General features: G+C 26.1%; 1 protein-coding gene across 1 annotated transcript; it reads left to right on the forward strand.

The window, feature by feature from the left end:
- Positions 1–4,166: 4,166 nt before the first annotated feature.
- LOC129976495 (UDP-GlcNAc:betaGal beta-1,3-N-acetylglucosaminyltransferase-like protein 1) lies at positions 4,167–19,352 on the forward strand. Its single transcript, XM_056090102.1, has 12 exons — positions 4,167–4,395; positions 9,931–10,047; positions 11,756–11,852; positions 12,008–12,072; positions 12,192–12,257; positions 12,634–12,729; positions 16,424–16,519; positions 16,778–16,902; positions 17,580–17,715; positions 18,041–18,109; positions 18,285–18,359; positions 19,091–19,352. Exons 1-12 carry the CDS (start codon positions 4,384–4,386, stop codon positions 19,169–19,171), a joined length of 1,035 nt encoding a protein of 344 aa, XP_055946077.1. The 5' UTR covers positions 4,167–4,383; the 3' UTR covers positions 19,172–19,352.
- The last annotated feature ends 938 nt before the right edge of the window (positions 19,353–20,290 follow it).

A 20,290-nucleotide genomic window follows, 5' to 3' on the forward strand; every position in this document is an offset into this window, starting at 1 on the left:
TTTGAAATCAATTAGTCACAAATTTAGATTGTGCAAAGTTACTAAGTCATAACTGATTTTGGATTCAAGAACTGTGATTTATTTGGAATTCTTATTGATACGTTCGTGTCACTTAGATTTTAATAAGGGTATTTAGTCATGTTCTGAGATGTTTGTTAGTGTCTTCTCAAAATATTATCATTCTCAGAATTCTCAAATTAGTTGTGACTCATTGTATTCATTCCATGATTATCTTATCATTGAATGTTTTTTATTAGATTAATGCTGCAAAATAATGTATGATAGATCTCATCGTGCTGAATCATTGTCCGATAAGAAAAAATAAAACTTATGTTGGCAACATAATCTACAAAATTCCACATTAGTATAAGTGGATTTGGCCTATGAAAGTAGTTGTAGCATACACCAAATGCAATGAAGTATTCAAAATAACATCAAAAGGTTAATATTCAGAGGTGTTAACTTTTTGCTTTGTGTTATTTTAATGGTTTCAATATATCTTATATTTAAACAAATGTAAAATTAATAATGTTTATAATGTCATCATCAATTATTATAATATGTTGTTTACAGAAATTTTTAAATGAGCTAGATTTTTAATCACTTGCTTTAGCTGCTTAGCTGGCTGAAACAAATTAAAACTTGTATTCATTATTGTAAATTTATTTGCTCGAGATTAAAACAATAAATGTTAGTCAAATATGCAGCTATTACCATTATAATAATGCATTTCATTCCATTGATATTAATATGACAATTAATATTTTCGTTTTAAAAATGAAATTTAAATATTATGCTTTTCATTACATTTATGTATAATTTTGCATAAATACAGAATGAAAGATTTTTTCAGATATTAGCAGTAGCAAATACATAAGTGCACTTTAATTAACTTAATTCAGTTTCTAAAAATTTGAAGATGTCATGTGGCTGGTATGGAGAACAACATCTAAGAATTGGGTGGATTGTGCCTTGAACATTCACAAACCACTTACAGGGCTGCAGACAGTTTAACTAGGCCCCATGCAGACTGACATTTCCTCTTTGAAAATAAATATTTTTCCTTAGTCATAAACCTACTTGTATTTTCAATGAGACAACCAACATTAATAAAAATTTTCTTAGCTAATCATTATTTATTCTTTTATTTACTGTAATAGAATTTTCAAAAATGTAAAACAATTTAATAAACATAATTCAATTTAAAAATAAGAAAGAAAAAAAACCTAGCTAATGATTATTTTTTTTCAGTTGAAAAAGAATTTTTATATCTATCCATCTTACATTTATATGATTAAGATGTGAAGAATTTACATTTCATATAAGCAATAAAATTACATTGTTTTTGAATAATTGTTATAGAAATTTATCAGGCAAATTAATTCTATGTATTTTGAGTTACAAATTTTTTTCAGCTACTCAAAAGTTTTTTAAATTAATCAGAGCTTTCTGCTAACTTAAAAAGGCTTGTTTGCTCAAAAATTAAAATTCTACTACCTGTATTGTTTTTCAGTTACTAGGCTTGTGTTTCTTGGAAAATTTTATAAAATTGTATCATATAATAAAAACAATATTATTAAACACATTACGAAAATGAACACCAGAGTAAAAGAAAAATGTCTAATGAAAAGAGACTAAGATAAAACTTTCTTAAGAATGAGGTTATACATGATATATAATTCTCACTATCAAATTTATGATTCTAATATTTCTCACAAAAAAGCAGTATATTACAACTCAAATTTCATTTTTCAATGCGATTTTTATGAATAAATTATGTTGGGAGAAAATTTTATATTTACTTAATGTGTCCTTCGATCAAATGTAGATGCATTGAACTGACTTGATTATAAGATTAATGTTGAGTTATATAAGTGATATGTCATGAAGTGTGGAGAATAAAGAGTGCAGATCCGACTTTCTCATCATCTGACCTTGGATTAAAAATTAAAATGTTTGTCCAAAAATATCCCTAATGTAACTTCAAAATGAAATCTTGAATCTAACTCAGCTTAACTGAGGCTACACAATCATTACTTGGAAAAGGATCTATTTCTTTTCAACAACAGCCAGTTGACATTGAAGATATTTTTATGATACTTATTCGAGCTTCCACACCATATCAACATGAAGTTATTTAGCATCAACAGGCTCATTAAAATACAACAGTTCTATAATCATGTAGATATTCCATGGAATTGATTTGAAACTGTGTAACATCTCTATCACATCTCATCAATGATAGAAGAGTAAAATATAAAGACAAAACAACATCAAAGGAAATAATATTTACACAGTAATGCTGTTTACTGCTATATTATTCGAAATTGATATTTTTATTTTTCCTTTTTATATAAAATGTATTATATATTTTTTGAGCAATTGTAAGTTGTTTAACTTCCAAATATGGTTGCAAATGTTCGTGTGACATACTCTATTATTTTGTGTTATGACCTTTTTTATTTACTATACCCTCGTGTTCATGACCCTATTTATTTACCCCCACTGATACAATCTACCTCGAAGGTGTAATACATTGATTCAGTCGGTGAGATTCCTCCTTTATTGATAGTGTTTACTTAGTTTATTATTATCTTTTTATAATATAATGTTATAAGCTTTCTACGCAATAAAAGAGCTATCACATGCTCACAAAACAAAATATGGTTGACGCCATTCAAAAATAAAAACTGTTCGCATCGTGCATTTATTTGCAAGTAGTTGTTTTACTATCGAAATAATTGTTTGTGTTTTCTTAAGTAATATAACATTAAATCATGAATCAGAAGTCCAGTTACTTTTTTAGTGGTTTTTTTTAATTTTATATAATTTACTTATATGGGTTTTTTTCTATATAATAGAAAACTTTCTCCATCATCATTTTTGAAATAAACCTAATCTAAATTATATTGAGGGTTTTAGAATTCAGTATTCCACTAAATATGAGTGTCAGTGGATTAGTTGGCATTGTAACAGTTATGTAAATAAGCTGATGCAGGCTTTAAAAATATAAAATGAATTTTCCTAGTCCATCATTTTAGTAGCTTGAAATTTAAGGAGAAAACTTCAATACATTTTTGTGCAATAGCTGGTGAACATATTTACCACCACCACAGATCGAAAAATAAAGCACTTTTTCTGCTCTGAAAGATTACACATTATGTAAACAGTTATATAAAAGATTAATCTCAAATGCATCTACATTTCCTAATGCAGACGGCATTGGATATATGCGTGACACATGCTGTTACGCATCATATGAATAGACTGTGGTGACGCTTTATAAGCCAGATAATTGCTCCTGGACGGGAATGATTACTTTTGTTTAGTGGTCATGTTACTCGCTACGAACCCAAAGATTGCGAGTTTGGGACCCGATGACGAAAAATACGTAAAATTCGCACAGCTGTTGTGGCGCCCTCTACCCGGCCAAATAAATAAATAAATAAAAATCAAGCTCATAAATAATCAGCCAATAAATAAATCATAGCTGATAAATAATCAACCAATGAAAATGGGTAAGGCGCAACAGCCAAAATCACCACGAAAAACAGGACAAAATATTGTTCGTCTCATCTCCAACTCACTGGAGGGGGAGTAATGTGGTGACGCATAACAGCTCCTGGACAGGAGTGATCACATTTGTCTAGTGATCATGTTACTCGACTACGGACCCAACCGTTGCGAATTCGGTCCTCGCTATAACCAAATAGCTACAAGACTTCACAGGCAAAATTTGGTAATAGTGAACTTACATTTGTAAGTTTGTTTCATTGCTAACGCGATAATATAGCCAAGCATCAAAAGAAGAATGAGTGTCTTGATTTCAAGAATTCTCTGTTCGTCAAATATTTTATCTGCTGAATCAAATATTTTATAATTTCCTCTTTTCGCCTCTCTCTCCTTTCCCCTGCAGATGCCTACTCAACTGTGTACAAAATATATCATCACAGGTGTCAGTCAGTGATTTCGAAAGTTTTGAAGATCACATATCAGCTTACTATCCTGCGAAGATTTTTTAATCCAATCAATGTAATATGGTTACTACTATCATATGACTTTGGCACCAAAGAAATCTATTCCGTTAGTGATCTTTTAATTTATTAAAATTACGACAAAAGAAACTGGCAATAAGCCATCTGAGCATGTGCATTTTTACAATGTTTACTGTTTGTGCCAGTTTCTGCTGCTGCTGCTATGCTTATATGTGACATGGGTTAGAAGTTCAAAGTTCGATCGCCTTGTGTTAATTATATTTATTAATAATTGTTTTGTTAAAATTTGCATAAATGTCATCATAAAATGTCGTGATACAAATAAAATCAATTAAAATATTCAGAAATAATTTTAATATTCAGTGATTTATAAAGAAATTTTATCAGCATGGTCGATGTTGTAAGAACATATATATATTATTATTATTTTGAATATATTATTATTTACGATTTTCAAGAATTAATTGATTTTTTTATATACGTATTTTCTTTTATTTATCATCTCATTTAGGTATTTATATTTACGAAAAACTAAATATTTCTTTAATATGTTATCAGTTTTCAAATAATGCTTTTACTGCAAATTTCGCTCTTATATCAGAAATTGTTTCTTTGACATGATCAAGATTATACAATCGAGATATACTCGATTTAGTAAGAGCTTTTTGATTTATTTGTTTACGGTCTTTAGATTCTTGTTAAGAAATTATCTAATATTGTTGTGGATAATCTGTGATAAATAGTTTCATTTGTTGAGATTAATGCCTTAGAAATTTAATAAAATCTTGTTTTCTAGTAAGTTTTTAAATCTAGTCCCTTTTTAATTACCTAAGCTATTTCATGTATTATGATTGTTATCTAACGTCAATCATGACTTCTGGAAAAATTTGTATTTTAGCGTTTTTGCAATCGAATTTTATTAGTCTTGCGATCATTTAGTTTTCTTTTATGTAATAGTTTTACAATATTTTGAATAACTCAAGCCCTTATTAAATTATTTTTTTTAATTTTATTGTTTATTTAATAATACTTACTATGTATTTCAGTATTTATATTTTACATAATTATTTTATAAAGTTTAGCTTTTTTATTCCAACCTTGTATCATGTCTGAAATATATGTTATGGTTTGCAGAGTTTTTCTCCCTCAACTTTTCTGTTCTTCATATTTAAATCATTTGGAATAAAAATGGGTTGTACATTACAGATGTTTTGATATGTTTGCTTATAAGACATAAATTCAACCTCAAAACAATAATTGTGTATCATTTTTTTTTTTTTTTTTTTTTTTTTTTGGAAAATCAGTTACAGTTGATTGCTTTGAGATTAAATTGTCACCATTTTTATTCATATTTTTAAAAAAAATGTTTACTTTTAATGACTGCTTTTTTATATACAGTGGCTCAAACAGTTGAGAATACACCTTAGTTTTACTTGATAAATCCTACTTTTAATATAAATAACACATCATCAAGAAATGCAAACATGTTTTTATTTTTACATATAACAAATGGTTTAATTTAAAGTAAAAGTAAAGAAAAATCAAGAATCCCCCCCCCCCTCTAAACTGAAAATTTTCAGAAGCATTTTAAATAGACATACAAAAATTTTTGCCTCAAAAAATTGAGAATATACCAATGAATTTTTTGTAATATCTCGCGGAGAAAGAAAGTGTCAATATTTAATTGCATGTCTTTTGGCTTTTATAATGACCTTAGAATGTTATGGTACCGATTCAACCAATTATTGGGGTATCTGAAGATATTTTACCTCATTCTTCTTGCAACACTTGTTTTAAATGGATTTTATTTCTAACTAGCTGTCTTTGGCGACCAGCCGGTTCGCCAATCTTAATGTTCATTTAAATATCAATAATTAAATAGATTGAACTGGAGTTTAACCCCCTTCTTCGCCCAGTTGCAAAACTGCGCAAAAGCTGACAATCTTTATTATGCACTTTAATTGAATATCTGCTCCTTTGCTTTTGAACATTTTGCAAGACCGTTGTTGGCGATTTTTAAAAATTGAGCCACGCAGGGGGTTAAACTCCCGTCATACCATTAAATATTTTACGCAATTCCAACTTTAATAGATTCTTCATAAAAACATTTTAAAACTTCAAATTTTGATAGTCATATAATTCACTCATAATATTATAAAGGCCTTCAGTCATAACGTAATATGTATCTCTCTAATTTTCTGTTAGCTCTCCTAGAATTTATGTTTTAAATTAAAGTGTAAATGATTAATCTGCAATTAATATAATAATATTTTTTACTGAAACGAAGCATTTTTTATAATATGATTACTGAAAACAGAGTCACTGATTATTTAAACTTCATGCGCTAAAAGATATCTTTCTTAATTTATGCAATATCTCAAGAATTTGTCAACAAAATTTTCTCAGATTCATCATGAACACATCGATTAATGAACAATGTTTAATTTTAAATGCATCAAACACTAAGAAAATAAAATGAATCGTTTAAAATAATCGGTCGAAAACAGGTTTAAAAAAACTTCTTAAAAAACGATGTTGTTAAAAATATAAGCATATACAAAAAGATATATAACTAACATAAATACAATTTAATTACAAAAGCATGCAACTAACCTAAAAACAATTTAAATCACTGAAAACATGTTTAAAAAAACTACTTAAAAAACAATGTACTTAAAACTATAAGCATATACAAAAAATATATAACTAACATAAATTCGATTTACTTACAAAAGCATGCAACTAACGTAAAAATAATTTAAATCATCCGTTGATAGTGGTTGTCATGACAACAATCAGAACAATGTGCATGAGTGAATTTTCTTCGCCAGTTGGGTAACGCAAATGCGGGAATTTTTCTACGCCAGTTGGGGTAACGCTATGCAGATTAGACATTTTTAATTTCCTTTATTCTGTGTTATTTTAATTCAAAAGTACTTCAGAATGAATCTGAAACATGGATTAATTAACAATGTTTAATTGTAAATGCATAAAACATTAAGAAAATAAACAGAATCGTTTGAAATAATCTGCTGAAAAATGTTAACCCTAGCCTCATTACTGTTGGGAGAAAAAAAAAGCTGAAGTCTTACTCATTTGGCGGTGGGGAAAATGGAAGATTTTTTTGGTGGGAAAGTTGGCGGTGGGGGAAATGGAAGATTTTTTTGGCAGGAAAGTTAGTTTTTAATTAATAATTAAAATTCTAATTAAAAATTCAAAAAAGGGGACCCCAGGTGCACATTCCAGACCTCTAAGGTATACATGTACCAAATTTGGTAGCTGTATGTCAAATGACCTGGCCTGTAGAGCGCCACACACACACACATTGAGCTTTATTATAAGTATAGATTTTGTGTATCTGAACCATTATTTCGAGTGTGTCCCACAGAATTCAATAGCATTGATGTTGCGGTACTGTGGTGGTGTATGACTGCTGTTTACAATTAAAAAGAGCACATTTTGACATTATGTTTTGCAGTCGTTGTAATGCTGGAAAATGAAATTTCCTTCTAAACCCAAATTTTTAGCACTTTCCTTTAGATTGCTCCAAAGTATATCAGAGTAAACCATATGGTTTATATAGTCATCTTTAAGAACTAAATTTCCTACCGCATATGGAGCCATACAACCCCAAATCATGATGGAGTCATCACCATGTTTAACTGTAGGACGTAAATTTTTTTTGGATCCAAAGCAGTATTAGGCTTTCTCCATGTGGTGCAATGGATCTCTCTGCCAAAAATGTTGACTTTTCTTTCGTCACTAAATATAACTTTCTTCCAAAAGATATTGGTCTTCAATTGATGAGTTTTTGCAAACTTTAAATACTTTTTCGGAATTTGCAAGTTCATGAACATTTTCTCTCTAACAATTTGATTTTTATATCCAGCTTTTCTAATTACATTTCATACACTTTCAGCATTTACACTTCTGCCTATGATTTAAGAAATTTCTGCATCGAGTTGAATGAACCATATGGTCTCAGCAAAGTGCTAAAAATTTGAGTTTAGATGGAAATTTCATTTTCCAGCAGGGCAACGACCCCAAACAGAATGCATGTGTGGTCAAAATATGGTGTCTTTTCCATTGCAACAGCAGTCACACACACCACCACAGTACACCGACATCAATGCCATTGAATATCTGTGGGCCACACTTGAAACAGTGGTTCAAAAACACAAAATTAGATACAAAACACTATTTAAAACAAATGCTCCAAGAAGAATGGGGTAAAATATCTTCAGATATCCCCAAAATTGGTCGAATCAGTACCACGACATTTACAGGCCATTATAAAAGCCAAAAGACATGCAATTAAATATTGACACTTTCTTTTTATGCAAGATATTACAAAAATTCATTGGTGTATTCTCAATTTTTTTAAGTCAAAAATCTGCATATGTTTATTTAAAATGCTTCTGAAATTTTTCAGTTTGGAGATTTTCCGTTGATTTTTCTTTATTTTTACTGTAAATAAAACCATTTGTTATGTGTAAAATTAAAAACATGTTTGTACTTCTCAGCAATTCTCAAGTAAAAATAAGGTGTACTCTCAATTGTTTGAGTCACTGTATGTATTTGGATTCATCTACTTTGATTTTTATAATTTTCTTTCGAGTTATTAGAATTAATTGTATAATGATTGAAGTTTATTTCTTCATTGGGAAGTGATTGTATCTATTTAAATGAAAAAATAACATGAAAAGAATAGAGTAGTTCATGTAATGTTCTATTAAGAAATTGTTGCTATTAAGAAAGGGAAAATTAAAAATGTTTTGTAATTATGAGTGCATTTTGTTTTTAAATGAAAAGATTATTTTTTAAAATTTTTTTGTTTATTTTTTTAAATAATAATTATTATTATTATGCTACTTTATTATTGTTTTTCCTTATTTATGATTTTATTATATTATTTATCAGTCTTACTTAATTATGATGTTAAACAAAAATCTTAAGATTAGGCAAATATTTTTAATAGGTCCAAAAATATACAGTTTTATTTTATCTAAAACATTCTTACTGCATGACTTATTTCTCATGCAGTTTTATGGATGAAAAATCCAATTATACCAGGGTCTATTATTTATGTAAGTGCATTTTAAATGTATCTTACATAAGCCTTCTCTTCGTATCAGTCTGGTGGGTAGTAGAAACTTATAATTAACTTAAATTTATTAATTAATGGTGAAGGATTGGCGATTTATTGGTCAAAACAAACAACCAAACAAAATGTTTATTAGTTTTAAATAGTGTAAACAAGTGTTTGCTTTCTTCTTGTAAAGAAGAAGCACTCTCATAGAAGACTGCAATGCCAATTGGGTTTTGGTGCTACATTTGGCAAGTTTTGGCTCTTTCATTGTTAATTAATAAGTACCATAGAAAGAGTGTTTGGGGGATTAGATTCCATCTTTGTCATTTGTCCATTTTTCAACATTGCCAATTCCATCTAATAGACTCTATAACTTCAAAATAGGACATTAATTTGATGTGACAAACTAAATCTAAAATTTATTAGAAATTCTAATCAGTGAAGATTTGTCTTTGTATAAATTAGAAACTAAAAAGAAGTTAAAATTTGTATTTGAGCTCATAAAAAAATTATATGCACTGCTTTTTTTTAGTAACAAGGATTTTTCTTTTTTATACATCAATATTTTTAATTCAAAAATTTAAATATTTTCTATCGTAAATTAAACCATTAAGAAAATTTAGAAAAAGCTCATATTTAGAACTATTATGCTGAAATAACATGTATAAGAATGTCTATAAAATTATTTGCAAGCTATTTTTGACTTCTTTTACTTATGATTTTCTTATGAAGAAAACATTCTTCTTTTTTTTTTTTTTACTTGATTTATATTTTCTTATATATTACTATTTGTAATGAATTATCTAATTCTTAAAAACTTTTATATATATTTCTTTCTTTTTCAAGTCTATCATTTTACCTCTGCATAATGCTGAATCTTGGTTAGAAGATTGCTTGTCATCAGTAGAAAGCCAAGATTTCAATGGAACTTTAGAATTATCTGTTTTCAATGATGCCAGTTCTGTAAGTATATAACAATTTTTTTTAAATAAAAATATCGCTTTTGCATTATTTTATGTTTTTTAATATTTGATTGATAATAAGACTCAATATTTTTATAAATTTTTGTTAATATATTATAATTTTTATTTTTGAAAAATTTAAAAGTTTCCTAGCATCAAAATTTTTATAAATTTAAAATTTAAAAAAATATTGATTAATTTCACTCTGAGTATGTCTGTTCTTTGGAATTAATATTTTATATTTATTGTGACAGTATACAATATTCACTACTGTAAAAACATAAATATGGATTTCAATATCATATATATATATTTATAACCATCCCATAGTTACAGAAGTTATTAGATATCATTTGAATTTTAATAATAATGAAAATATTGTGTGTGTGTTTTCATTAAAAGTATCTAAAATTTTTCAGTATAAATAATTTCATATTTTGAGGACTAAATAATGTTGGAATTAAAGAATCTTACTCTTTAGAGACTTGTATATAACTGCCCATTGCTGAAAACTAGTCTCTACACAAATTTTCTAAATAATTTCTTTTGCATCCTTTCATATAAAATTTTATTCTAATGCTCTTCTCATCTCTGTGTATTGTAAGAAACAGAGCTTGCATTTGAATCCTATACCAGCTGTTGATTTTCAGCTCAGTTCAGTAAAATTACTGGAGTTAGACAAAAAGGCAATGTCTTGTGCACATTTTCAGAGGGTGCAAAATTGAATTAAAGAATTTAAATAGTTACTTTTTTTTATATATATAACATATAAAAGCTACAGAAGAATATTGCTATCCAAAATTTGATGAATCTCCACATTTTAGATCTTCCTCAGTCATATATATATATGTGTGTGTGTATATATATATATAATTAAATCGTTCTGATATAATAGATAACATTTTGTTTCTGGTCATAGTGCAAAAACTGTAAATATCAATCTAATTTTAAGTGAAATCCATCTACAAGAAACCTGTTGCCATTGTATATGGGCATGATAACTGAAAAACAAAAAGACGTAGAATTATTAAATTTAGCAAATAATTCTGTCATCATAATGGTAAACCTATATCACATTTTGACAAATCCACCAAAGAGTTGATTGACTGTCTGTCTGACTGTTTAATTATATTTGAAAAATGCAACATATTAGAAAAATAAAATTTGTTATGTGGATTTGTCATCAAAATTCTAGTTTTCTATAACATTTTTTCCACCTTTAATGGGAGTAAGGAATTATTTACACAGTTGTCTTCACTATATGAAACATTTCATATTGTAAAAGGGTGCTAAAAACAAGGAAGAACACTCTCATTGTTTTCTCACCTTAATGCCAAATCTTGAGATTCTTATATAAAAAAAGAGGTTGACTTCCGCCCCCCCCCCATTGGGCTTTATTCCTCCTAAAGTTGACTCTTTGAGCCCTCTACATAAATATCTCATTTTTGTGTGATAATTTTGTATTAATCCATTTTCTTTGTTATGTGATTGTAAGAAATTGAAAGTTGGAAATGAATTCATAAATCGCAAACTACTGCTTAATCAACTCATGAGTATTTCAATACACAGTTAAAGATAAATTATTAGGGAATGTTAAAATGGTATCAGAAGAATATATTAGGCTGTCAAGCAAATGAATGTTAAAGTATGCTAATTCAATTTTATCTTAATATAATGTGTGATATGTCCTTTAATTTATTTATTTTAAGGATCAGTCCTCATCTATCTTAGAAGCATGGCTTGAAAGACTGAAAAACAAAAAGATAAAAGTAACCATATCTTTTGAAAATGGAGTTCCTAAAGGAGGTGTGCATCATTTTATATTTTTGAAAAATTCTTTAGTAATAATGCAACAGCTTTGCATAAAATAAATTCCAACATGTGATCACTCTAAAAATGATTTGAACAACATTCTACATTTTTTAACTTTTTTTTTAGCATACTGAATTTGTCTTTTTTAGTTGGATATGCAAAGAATCGGGCAGTTGACCAAAGTAGTGGTGACTATTTATGTTTCTTGGATGCTGTAAGTGAATTTTATCCAAACAAAAATTGTAAATAAAATATGGTGTTTTTGTTGTTGTTGTTTGTTTAAAAATCGAAATATTTTTCAACTATTCTTGATTAAAATGTAATTATTTACAGGATGATTCTATGGCAAGCAGTCGAATAAGAAAACAATATGAAGTTTGCCTCTCACATCATAATCTTGTAAGAACTGAGTCATTCATTAATAATTGTTAATTATTTTAATTATATTATTTTTATGATTTTTTTTATTTGTAAGAAATAAAGTTTAAAGTTTAATTTTTGTATCTAAAAGGTAATAAGTTATTCATGCTGTTTTATTTTTTATTAATTTTTTTATTCTTTTACTATTATTATAGTATTACTATTCTCAAACATTATAATTAATTACACATCAGTATCTTTCATTAGTCTCAAAGAGCCAGTAAGTAGTATTAGTTTAAAAGTGTATTGTGTTATATAAACTAAATTCATTAATTGCATTAAATACAAAGTTTTACAAATGTTTCTATTAATATACTGTTATAGGTGGCATTGCAATTTATTATATTCCTAAAAGATTGTAGGTTGCTGCTTCCACCGTGAACCATCTGATTCTACACCACGCTATACAAAATGGGCAAACAGTCTTGCTCCAGACCAACTGTATTCACAGGTTATATTTTGTTTAATTAGAATTATGTGTGTTCCATTAATATTTAATTATATTAAATATGTAAAATATTATTAAATTTTGCTCATAAAATTTGATTCCTTTCACAATAAATAATATTTTAAGGTAAATAGAAATTTAAATTTGTCGCTTTTAGCAAATTTAATATTTTTAACTAAAATGTTATAAATATTAATCGAATAATTTATTATTCAAAAATATAAATCGAGTATAATGAAACCACGAATTATATTGTTTTAAAGCATTCAGTTATTTTTATTACAGCTTAGCTTGATAAACATTGTCTAATATATATATATATATATATATATATATATATATATATATATATATATATATATATATATATATATATATATATATATAAGTAACCAATCTAAAGTAAGAAAAAGTTTGAAAACGAAACTAAAATGAAAACGAAACAAAACAGTTTCGAAATCGCAACTAAAATTTATTATCTATTTAAACTAAAACCAAAAAGGAACTTCATAGTATTTAGAGAGCGCAATTGCAGCTACTTCTAAAACACAGATGAATTTATACAAAAGTATTAGAATCAAGTTAATAGGAAAAACAAAATCAAATAAAAATTAAACCAAAAAAAAATTATTAAAAAATATTAAAAAAGAATCCGGCCTGAAGACTTTTTCAAGGGTCACCCTCAGGCAGGGATTCAAATAAAGGGATTTTTTCTGTGAGGACATACAGACATTAAGTCTAATAATGATTCCTCGTGACCCGAAAATCCCCCGAAATTATGCTCAAGAGATATACCATTTTAACAGAAAGGAAATACAAAATAACAAATTAGAAAAAAACCACAAAGTAAAAATACAATGAAAACAATAACAATAAAAACAAAAACAGCATTAAAATTAAAATTAAAAACAAAAAGGCCAGAACATACCTTCCAACAGTGAATGAAACTTTAAACAATCGATTGTGATTTCCTGTTTTTGAAAGTTAACGGTTAAATTATGTAAACAGAGGTAGGCACCCAGCGCCATCTATTGAGTGATCCAATATGCAAGTAAATTTCTATTTTTATTTAAGCCAAAAGATTAATCCCAAACCATACCTTGTTTAATTAAAAAATTGACATTACAGTAATTTCTAGGAAAATCATTTTTAATTAAATTTTTAAGGAGGATATTTGATGCTTCAATATAAGAATTTTTATTATTGCAAACCCTTTTGATCCTGTTAACTTGTGAGAAAATTAGATTTTTGAAAATTTTAGAGTTTAGATTGGAATGGTAGTTACATAGTTTTGTTATTTTAAAGTTGAAATCATCCCTTTTATCGTATATACCAACTATTGTTTTATCATTAGCAATTTCGATTTTTAAATCCAGAAAGGTAGCCTCAAGTTGATTTATATTTGTATCTTTTAGAATTAAATCTTTTGGATAGCAATTAGTAATAATATTAGTATTGTCGAAGTTAATCAAAAGTAGGTCATCAATATATCTCCACCCGTTTATTAAATTATATTTAATTATTTTTTTCTCATAGTAATGCAGGAAAATATTAGCTAAAGCACTTGAGAAAGCTGTCCCCATTGGAATGCCCTTGACTTGTTTATAAAAATTAATACCATTAAACACGTAATTTTCAGTAATATTAAAATTACATAACTCAAGCCAGTTATTTTTAGGAATGATATTTTCATTTAAATATTCGTCATATATAAAAGTGCAGACCTTTATTAATTTTTCATGAGGTAGATTAGTGTATAAATTTTCGAAATCAAAAGTATTAAGTTTATTAATGTTGTTATCTTTAAGAAAATCCAATACTTCTTTGTTACTAGAAATAATAAAGTTGTCTTCATTTTTTATTTTGTCCAGGATAATTTTTAAGTATTTAAAGAAATGTTTACCCGTATAGTAATTATAACTACCAGTGCTACAGGTTACGAATCTGAATTTTAATGGATTTTTATGAAATTTAACTGTTGGGAATAAATAAGGATAGTTAAGAGAGCAAGTCTTAGTTTTGGTTTTTTTTGCAAAAGCTAGCATTCTTTTATCTAATTCCTTTTTTCCGGTGTTCTTTAACATATAAGTTGCATTAGAGTTATATTCATTAATTAAAAGTTCTTTATAATAATATTTACAAATTAAACAGAAATTATTTGCTGATTTATCTATTACTGTAATAACAAATTTTTCTTTTAAATTTTTTATTTCATTTTTTAATGTTTTACTAAAATAAATCCCACGTTCTTTAGATCTGTCAAAATCAGTATTCAATTTTATTTTAATTTCCTTTAAAATTCTCACTTTCCATTCCCCGAAACCTTCCGCAGGCCAGTGGTATTTTCTAGATAATTTGGCAATAAAAACATCCAAATCATTACCAATAGAAATCAAAATTTTGTTATGGTTTATTTTTTCTCTTAATCTAAATTTTGTTCCTCTTCCCATCAAATCTCTTAAAGAGTTGGATTCAATAATTTTTAAATTACCTGTAATAATATGACCTTTATCAATATCTATAAAATCTTTATATTTTTCCTTGTTACAGTAACAATCTGTTTTATTTATTTTATCTAAATTTTTGCTATAGTAATTATAATTACAAATTTTTTTCTTTAAAGTTGAAGTGTAACTAAACGCTATTGATACATTAGTTTTATCTGCAAGAGGAAAAAATATTTTATTATTATGTATAATTTTGGGTAATTTTAGATATTCGAAGTAAATATCCAAGAATTTAATCACACAGTATTCTTTGTAAACATTATTTTTATTATTAAAAAGTAAATCGTTTTTTCCAATGTTAAGTTTACATTTAATAAGATCTAGAATAATACATTTAGTGTACGAATTTTTAAACTCTAATTCCCCGAATTTATTATTTAAAAACCATTTCATTTTATTATTTCTAAGACCAAAAATGTATTTCCTAATTCTGTGAATGTTTTCACTATTGTGTTCCAGATTACAGTAATTTTGAAATTCCTCAAATATAATTTGAAAATTGCCTCCTTTCCCTTTACCTCTTTTAAATCTTTTAGAAAAGTTATCTTTATTTAGAAAATTTTTAAAAATGTTAAATTTGTTATAAATGCAATTATTGTTTAAATCTGCATAACCTTCCCCATTTAATTTACTATTGAGACCATAAGGAAATAAAGTTTTCAGGTTGCAAATATAAATGTTTTCCAGATCTAATCTTTTGTTTAATTCGTTAATATTGTCTTCTAGAATGTAGATATTATTCTAGAAGACATTCGGATTCTTTTTTAATATTTTTTAATAATTTTTTTTTGGTTTAATTTTTATTTGATTTTGTTTTTCCTATTAACTTGATTCTAATACTTTTGTATATATATATATATATAGATCTTTTTTTTAAAAAAAAAAAGAGTTTTGAAATGTGTTTTATGATTGTGATGTAATCCAATTCAAATTTTATTTTTTACCACAGATTTTTTTGTTACTCTTTAGGTAATGAAAAAAATAGCTCCAAAGAGTTTGCAAATTCTTTTGTATTCATTTATTTATTTTTGGTCTTAAAGAAATATACTTTTTCTTGATTTTGCAAACAGCATTATAAAATTTAAAAATAAATTTGATTTTTATTTTCTTGATTTTTCTCTTCCTTCCCAGAAATATTTATTTGAATGGAAAATTTTGAGTTTAAAAGGTCACTTATAATTACTTTATAGATTTATACTTCTTTTGGTCCCACCCTCATAATGCCGACATGGTTCTGCAACCGCAGTGTTTATGACAAAGTTGGAGGGTTTGATGAAAAAGGAAAAGTAAGCTGTATTCTTTCAAATGACAATTTTTTAAGTATGAAATATTACAGTAACAAAAAAAAAATGCATTTTTGGATTCAATTTTTTACATTGTGTCAAAAATGTACAGTACTATAATATTGACGATGCAAGAATATAATATATAAGTGCATGATATCTTTTCGATCTCTCTAGACAACTGTCTAACACTACCATATTGGGTTATCTTCCTTCATTTCTTACCTTTGGTTTCATTTTTTTTTTTTCTTTCCTTTTCAGGGTACACCTGAGGATCTTTTATTCTTTTATCAGCACTTAAAACATGGTGGAAAATTGTTAAAAGTAGATGATGATCTATTAATGTATAGATATCATCCATCAGCAACTACATTTTCTATATCAGAGTAAGTTAGATTTCTTTCATAAAAAATCAGATTTTTCTCATATCTAATAATCACATAATTGTCTAGGAAAACTAATATGAGCATAACAGTGCATTCAAATTTTATTTTACCATTACAGTATTTAAAAAAAAACTTTTATCATTAATGTATCCTGTACTAATTCCTATTTTATTAATTTATTGTGATATAAAATCGTTTAAGACATTTTAAAATTATTTATATCATTTACATATTGTCTGATCTTTTCATCTGGGATATATCAAATATATTTACAATTTTACCAATAAGAGCTTATGAAGAAATTGCCAGAGCCAGCTAATCAAAAAATAATTAAATATTACATTGATTATTTTTATATTAATTTTGTACTGTAAGATGATAGAAGGAGAATTATCAAGTCAACACCAGTTTCAACATTTAAACTGGAATATTTATCAAAAAACTCTCTTGCAATTTGCAAATTTTAAATATTATACAAATTATTTTTTAAGGAATCTACAAATGAGAATTTTGTATTAAAAGTTTATTAAGATGTATAAAAAGTCTTTCTTTGAGCAAATCAAACAGTTAACTTTTGTAAAATGAATACGTTATTGAAAAAGTGTAAATTTTTAAATACCAATCAAATACTACTAGTATTACAGAATTTTAAAATAAAGTGGTATTTTGTTGTCTAGGGATACTATTTGGCAAATTCGACTGAAAGAATTAGAAGAGAGAGTGTTAAAGAAATGGACCAATTTCACCATTTGGAATGCTGGAAAACAAGGGAGAAAATTCTACAGATCTCTCAGTGAACAAAATAGACAGAAAGTAAGTTTACTTACTGCTACTATGTTTTTTAAGCTTATTCCATTCCATTTAACATTTTTCCATTTAAAAATTCCATTTTTTTTTTTTTTTAATAAACTACTACATGAAAAATATGTTACTTTTAATTACTCTTAACCGATATTTTTGAAAAGTGTAGAAGTTTTAATGAGCATTAATGTGAAAAAAGATTAAAAGTTACAACATGGATATAAATGCATTTTTATATATTCTAGATGAAATTATAACCTGATATATAAATTTGTTTTATATTTTATATAATTACAATTACTCAGATTTTATTTAAAATTTATCTATTTATTTATAGGTTCAAGCTTTTTGTGATGTTGATCGTAAAAAGATTGCTAAAGGAGTATATATTTATGAAGAAAGCAAGGTATGTTTTAATCAAAAATCTATTTGCATTTAATAATAATAGATGAAATATTTTTTCTAAGGCACCATATGTCATTTAAATTTTTTTCTTTTTTCAATCTCATTTTACTGTAATAAATTTTACAGAATGTTTTATTTAATTAAATAAATATTTTATAAATATAACTTTCTTACAGGACTTGCCAAAGCCACGAATTCCAATACTTCACTTCAGTAAAGCTTCTCCTCCTTTTATAATTTGTGTAAAAATTGTAAGTATTTTTTGAAGAAATATTCAATAAACTTGCTTCATTATGAATATTTTATATTTTTATTATTCATGTACTTCAATAATTCCCACCTAAAAGATTTTTGTGGAAAAATATTAAAAGACTAATTGTTGATTAAATATTTGTATTTTCAATTCCTTTATGCTTTTTTTTTTTCATTTAAGGCTTAGAGATATCCTTTGTTATGTTTCATGATATTTTAATGAAGTAGCTCAGTTTTTGTGTATGTGCTAAACTTAATTATCTAAATTTCCTATTTAATTTGTTAATGTAAAAATAATCAATTATATCAGTTTAATGTCAGTCAGTGATCTAATACATTTTTGACAGTTATTTGGATTAAAATGTCATTGTTGAACAAAAACCAAACTTTCAAAAAAATGCATACTTTTTTTGCTTTTATATATTTTATAAATTTTATTTGACTAATTTAGTATTTAAATTGATTACACAGCTGAACAAATTATTTTAAACACTAAAATAAAGTATGCGAATCAAAAATATACTTAAGAATGTGAAACTATCTGTTTAATTGTTCATAGATAAATGCAATTGATTCAATAAATAATTATTTTCCAAAAATTTACTGTTTCAAGAGATTTTTTAAATGTGCTTATTAGATATTTTATAATTTTTCAAAGGTTTATAAATATGTAAATGAATTAGGTTTTTTTTTTTTTTTTTTTTTAATTTATCTTTTTTTTTTTCTCTAGGATATGACTGCAGGTGTTTTTGAGGAGAATTTGTCATCTCTCCATTTAGTGGAAGGAATAGATTACTTCCATTTCAGTTGACAGTTTGAAATATACCTGTGTTTTTTAAACATATTTGAATTTTTAGATAAAATATTAAAATTATATATATGTTATTTTTTAAAATTGTTTTACCACTTGACTTAAAATAACATATCATAATGATTTTTGTAGTCAAGCATTACTGTTCAAAATGGTGGAATTAATAAAATTTTTCTACTTATAGTTGAAATAATTTTTCTAATGTTTAAAAAAAAAAGAAATAAACGTTTTGTTTTTTAAAAAAAAGAAATAAACTTCATTAGCAAATGTATACTTTCTCAAAACTAAAACTTTGCTCAAATGAAATGAAATATTTGAAAATGTTAACTATTGGTAGTTCATAAAAAAAAAAAAAAAAAAAAATGTTCTCAATATTGAAACACACACACACACACATAATATTTGTTCTTAAAAGTAGCTCCTGTTATTATTTAATGATTTCCTTGTAAATGTTTAATATTTGGATAATGTTTATTACAGTTTTACTAAATAAAAATGAACACTGAAGCTTAAAAATTTTTATAAAAGATATTTATATTCTTAAAAATAAATTCACATAGAATTAAATAAGTTGGGAAATGTGAATGCATTTATATGCAAATATTAATATGGATTAATAATTTAATAATTTTTTTAAATTCTTTCCCCTTTTATTCGCCCTCTTTCAGATGTATAACAGGCCCTTTACATTAATCCTAGAAGTTATAAATTTTTAATTTTTGTGTTTCGAAGTTGAATTTTATGACAGAAAAATCAGATGTAACTAAGCTATGTCAAAAAAATTGGTAAAATTATCAATGAAAAAATTATTAGAAAAACAACTATTTGAAGATTCTGTCAAGCAACTTAATTTGTATTACTTGTCTGAAAAAACACATACTTATGATTCAAAACAAATAAAAGAAAGCAAAATATAATCTGTAGTTGTTTATATCTTTTTCTTAAGAACGTAAGTCGTATTTGTGTAGGTAAATGGATTTATGCCACACAAGAGAGGCATTTTAACAGACTGCTATGCCTCTTAAAATATAGGTTTGTCTTAGGACTAATTCATAATTTTCCTTTCAGTTCTATTTCAATAGATTTGTAATGTTGCCAATCTGGGTGGAATTTGGGTTG

Source organism: Argiope bruennichi, chromosome 7, assembly GCF_947563725.1.
Source record: "Argiope bruennichi chromosome 7, qqArgBrue1.1, whole genome shotgun sequence".
Classification (NCBI taxonomy): domain Eukaryota; kingdom Metazoa; phylum Arthropoda; class Arachnida; order Araneae; family Araneidae; genus Argiope; species Argiope bruennichi.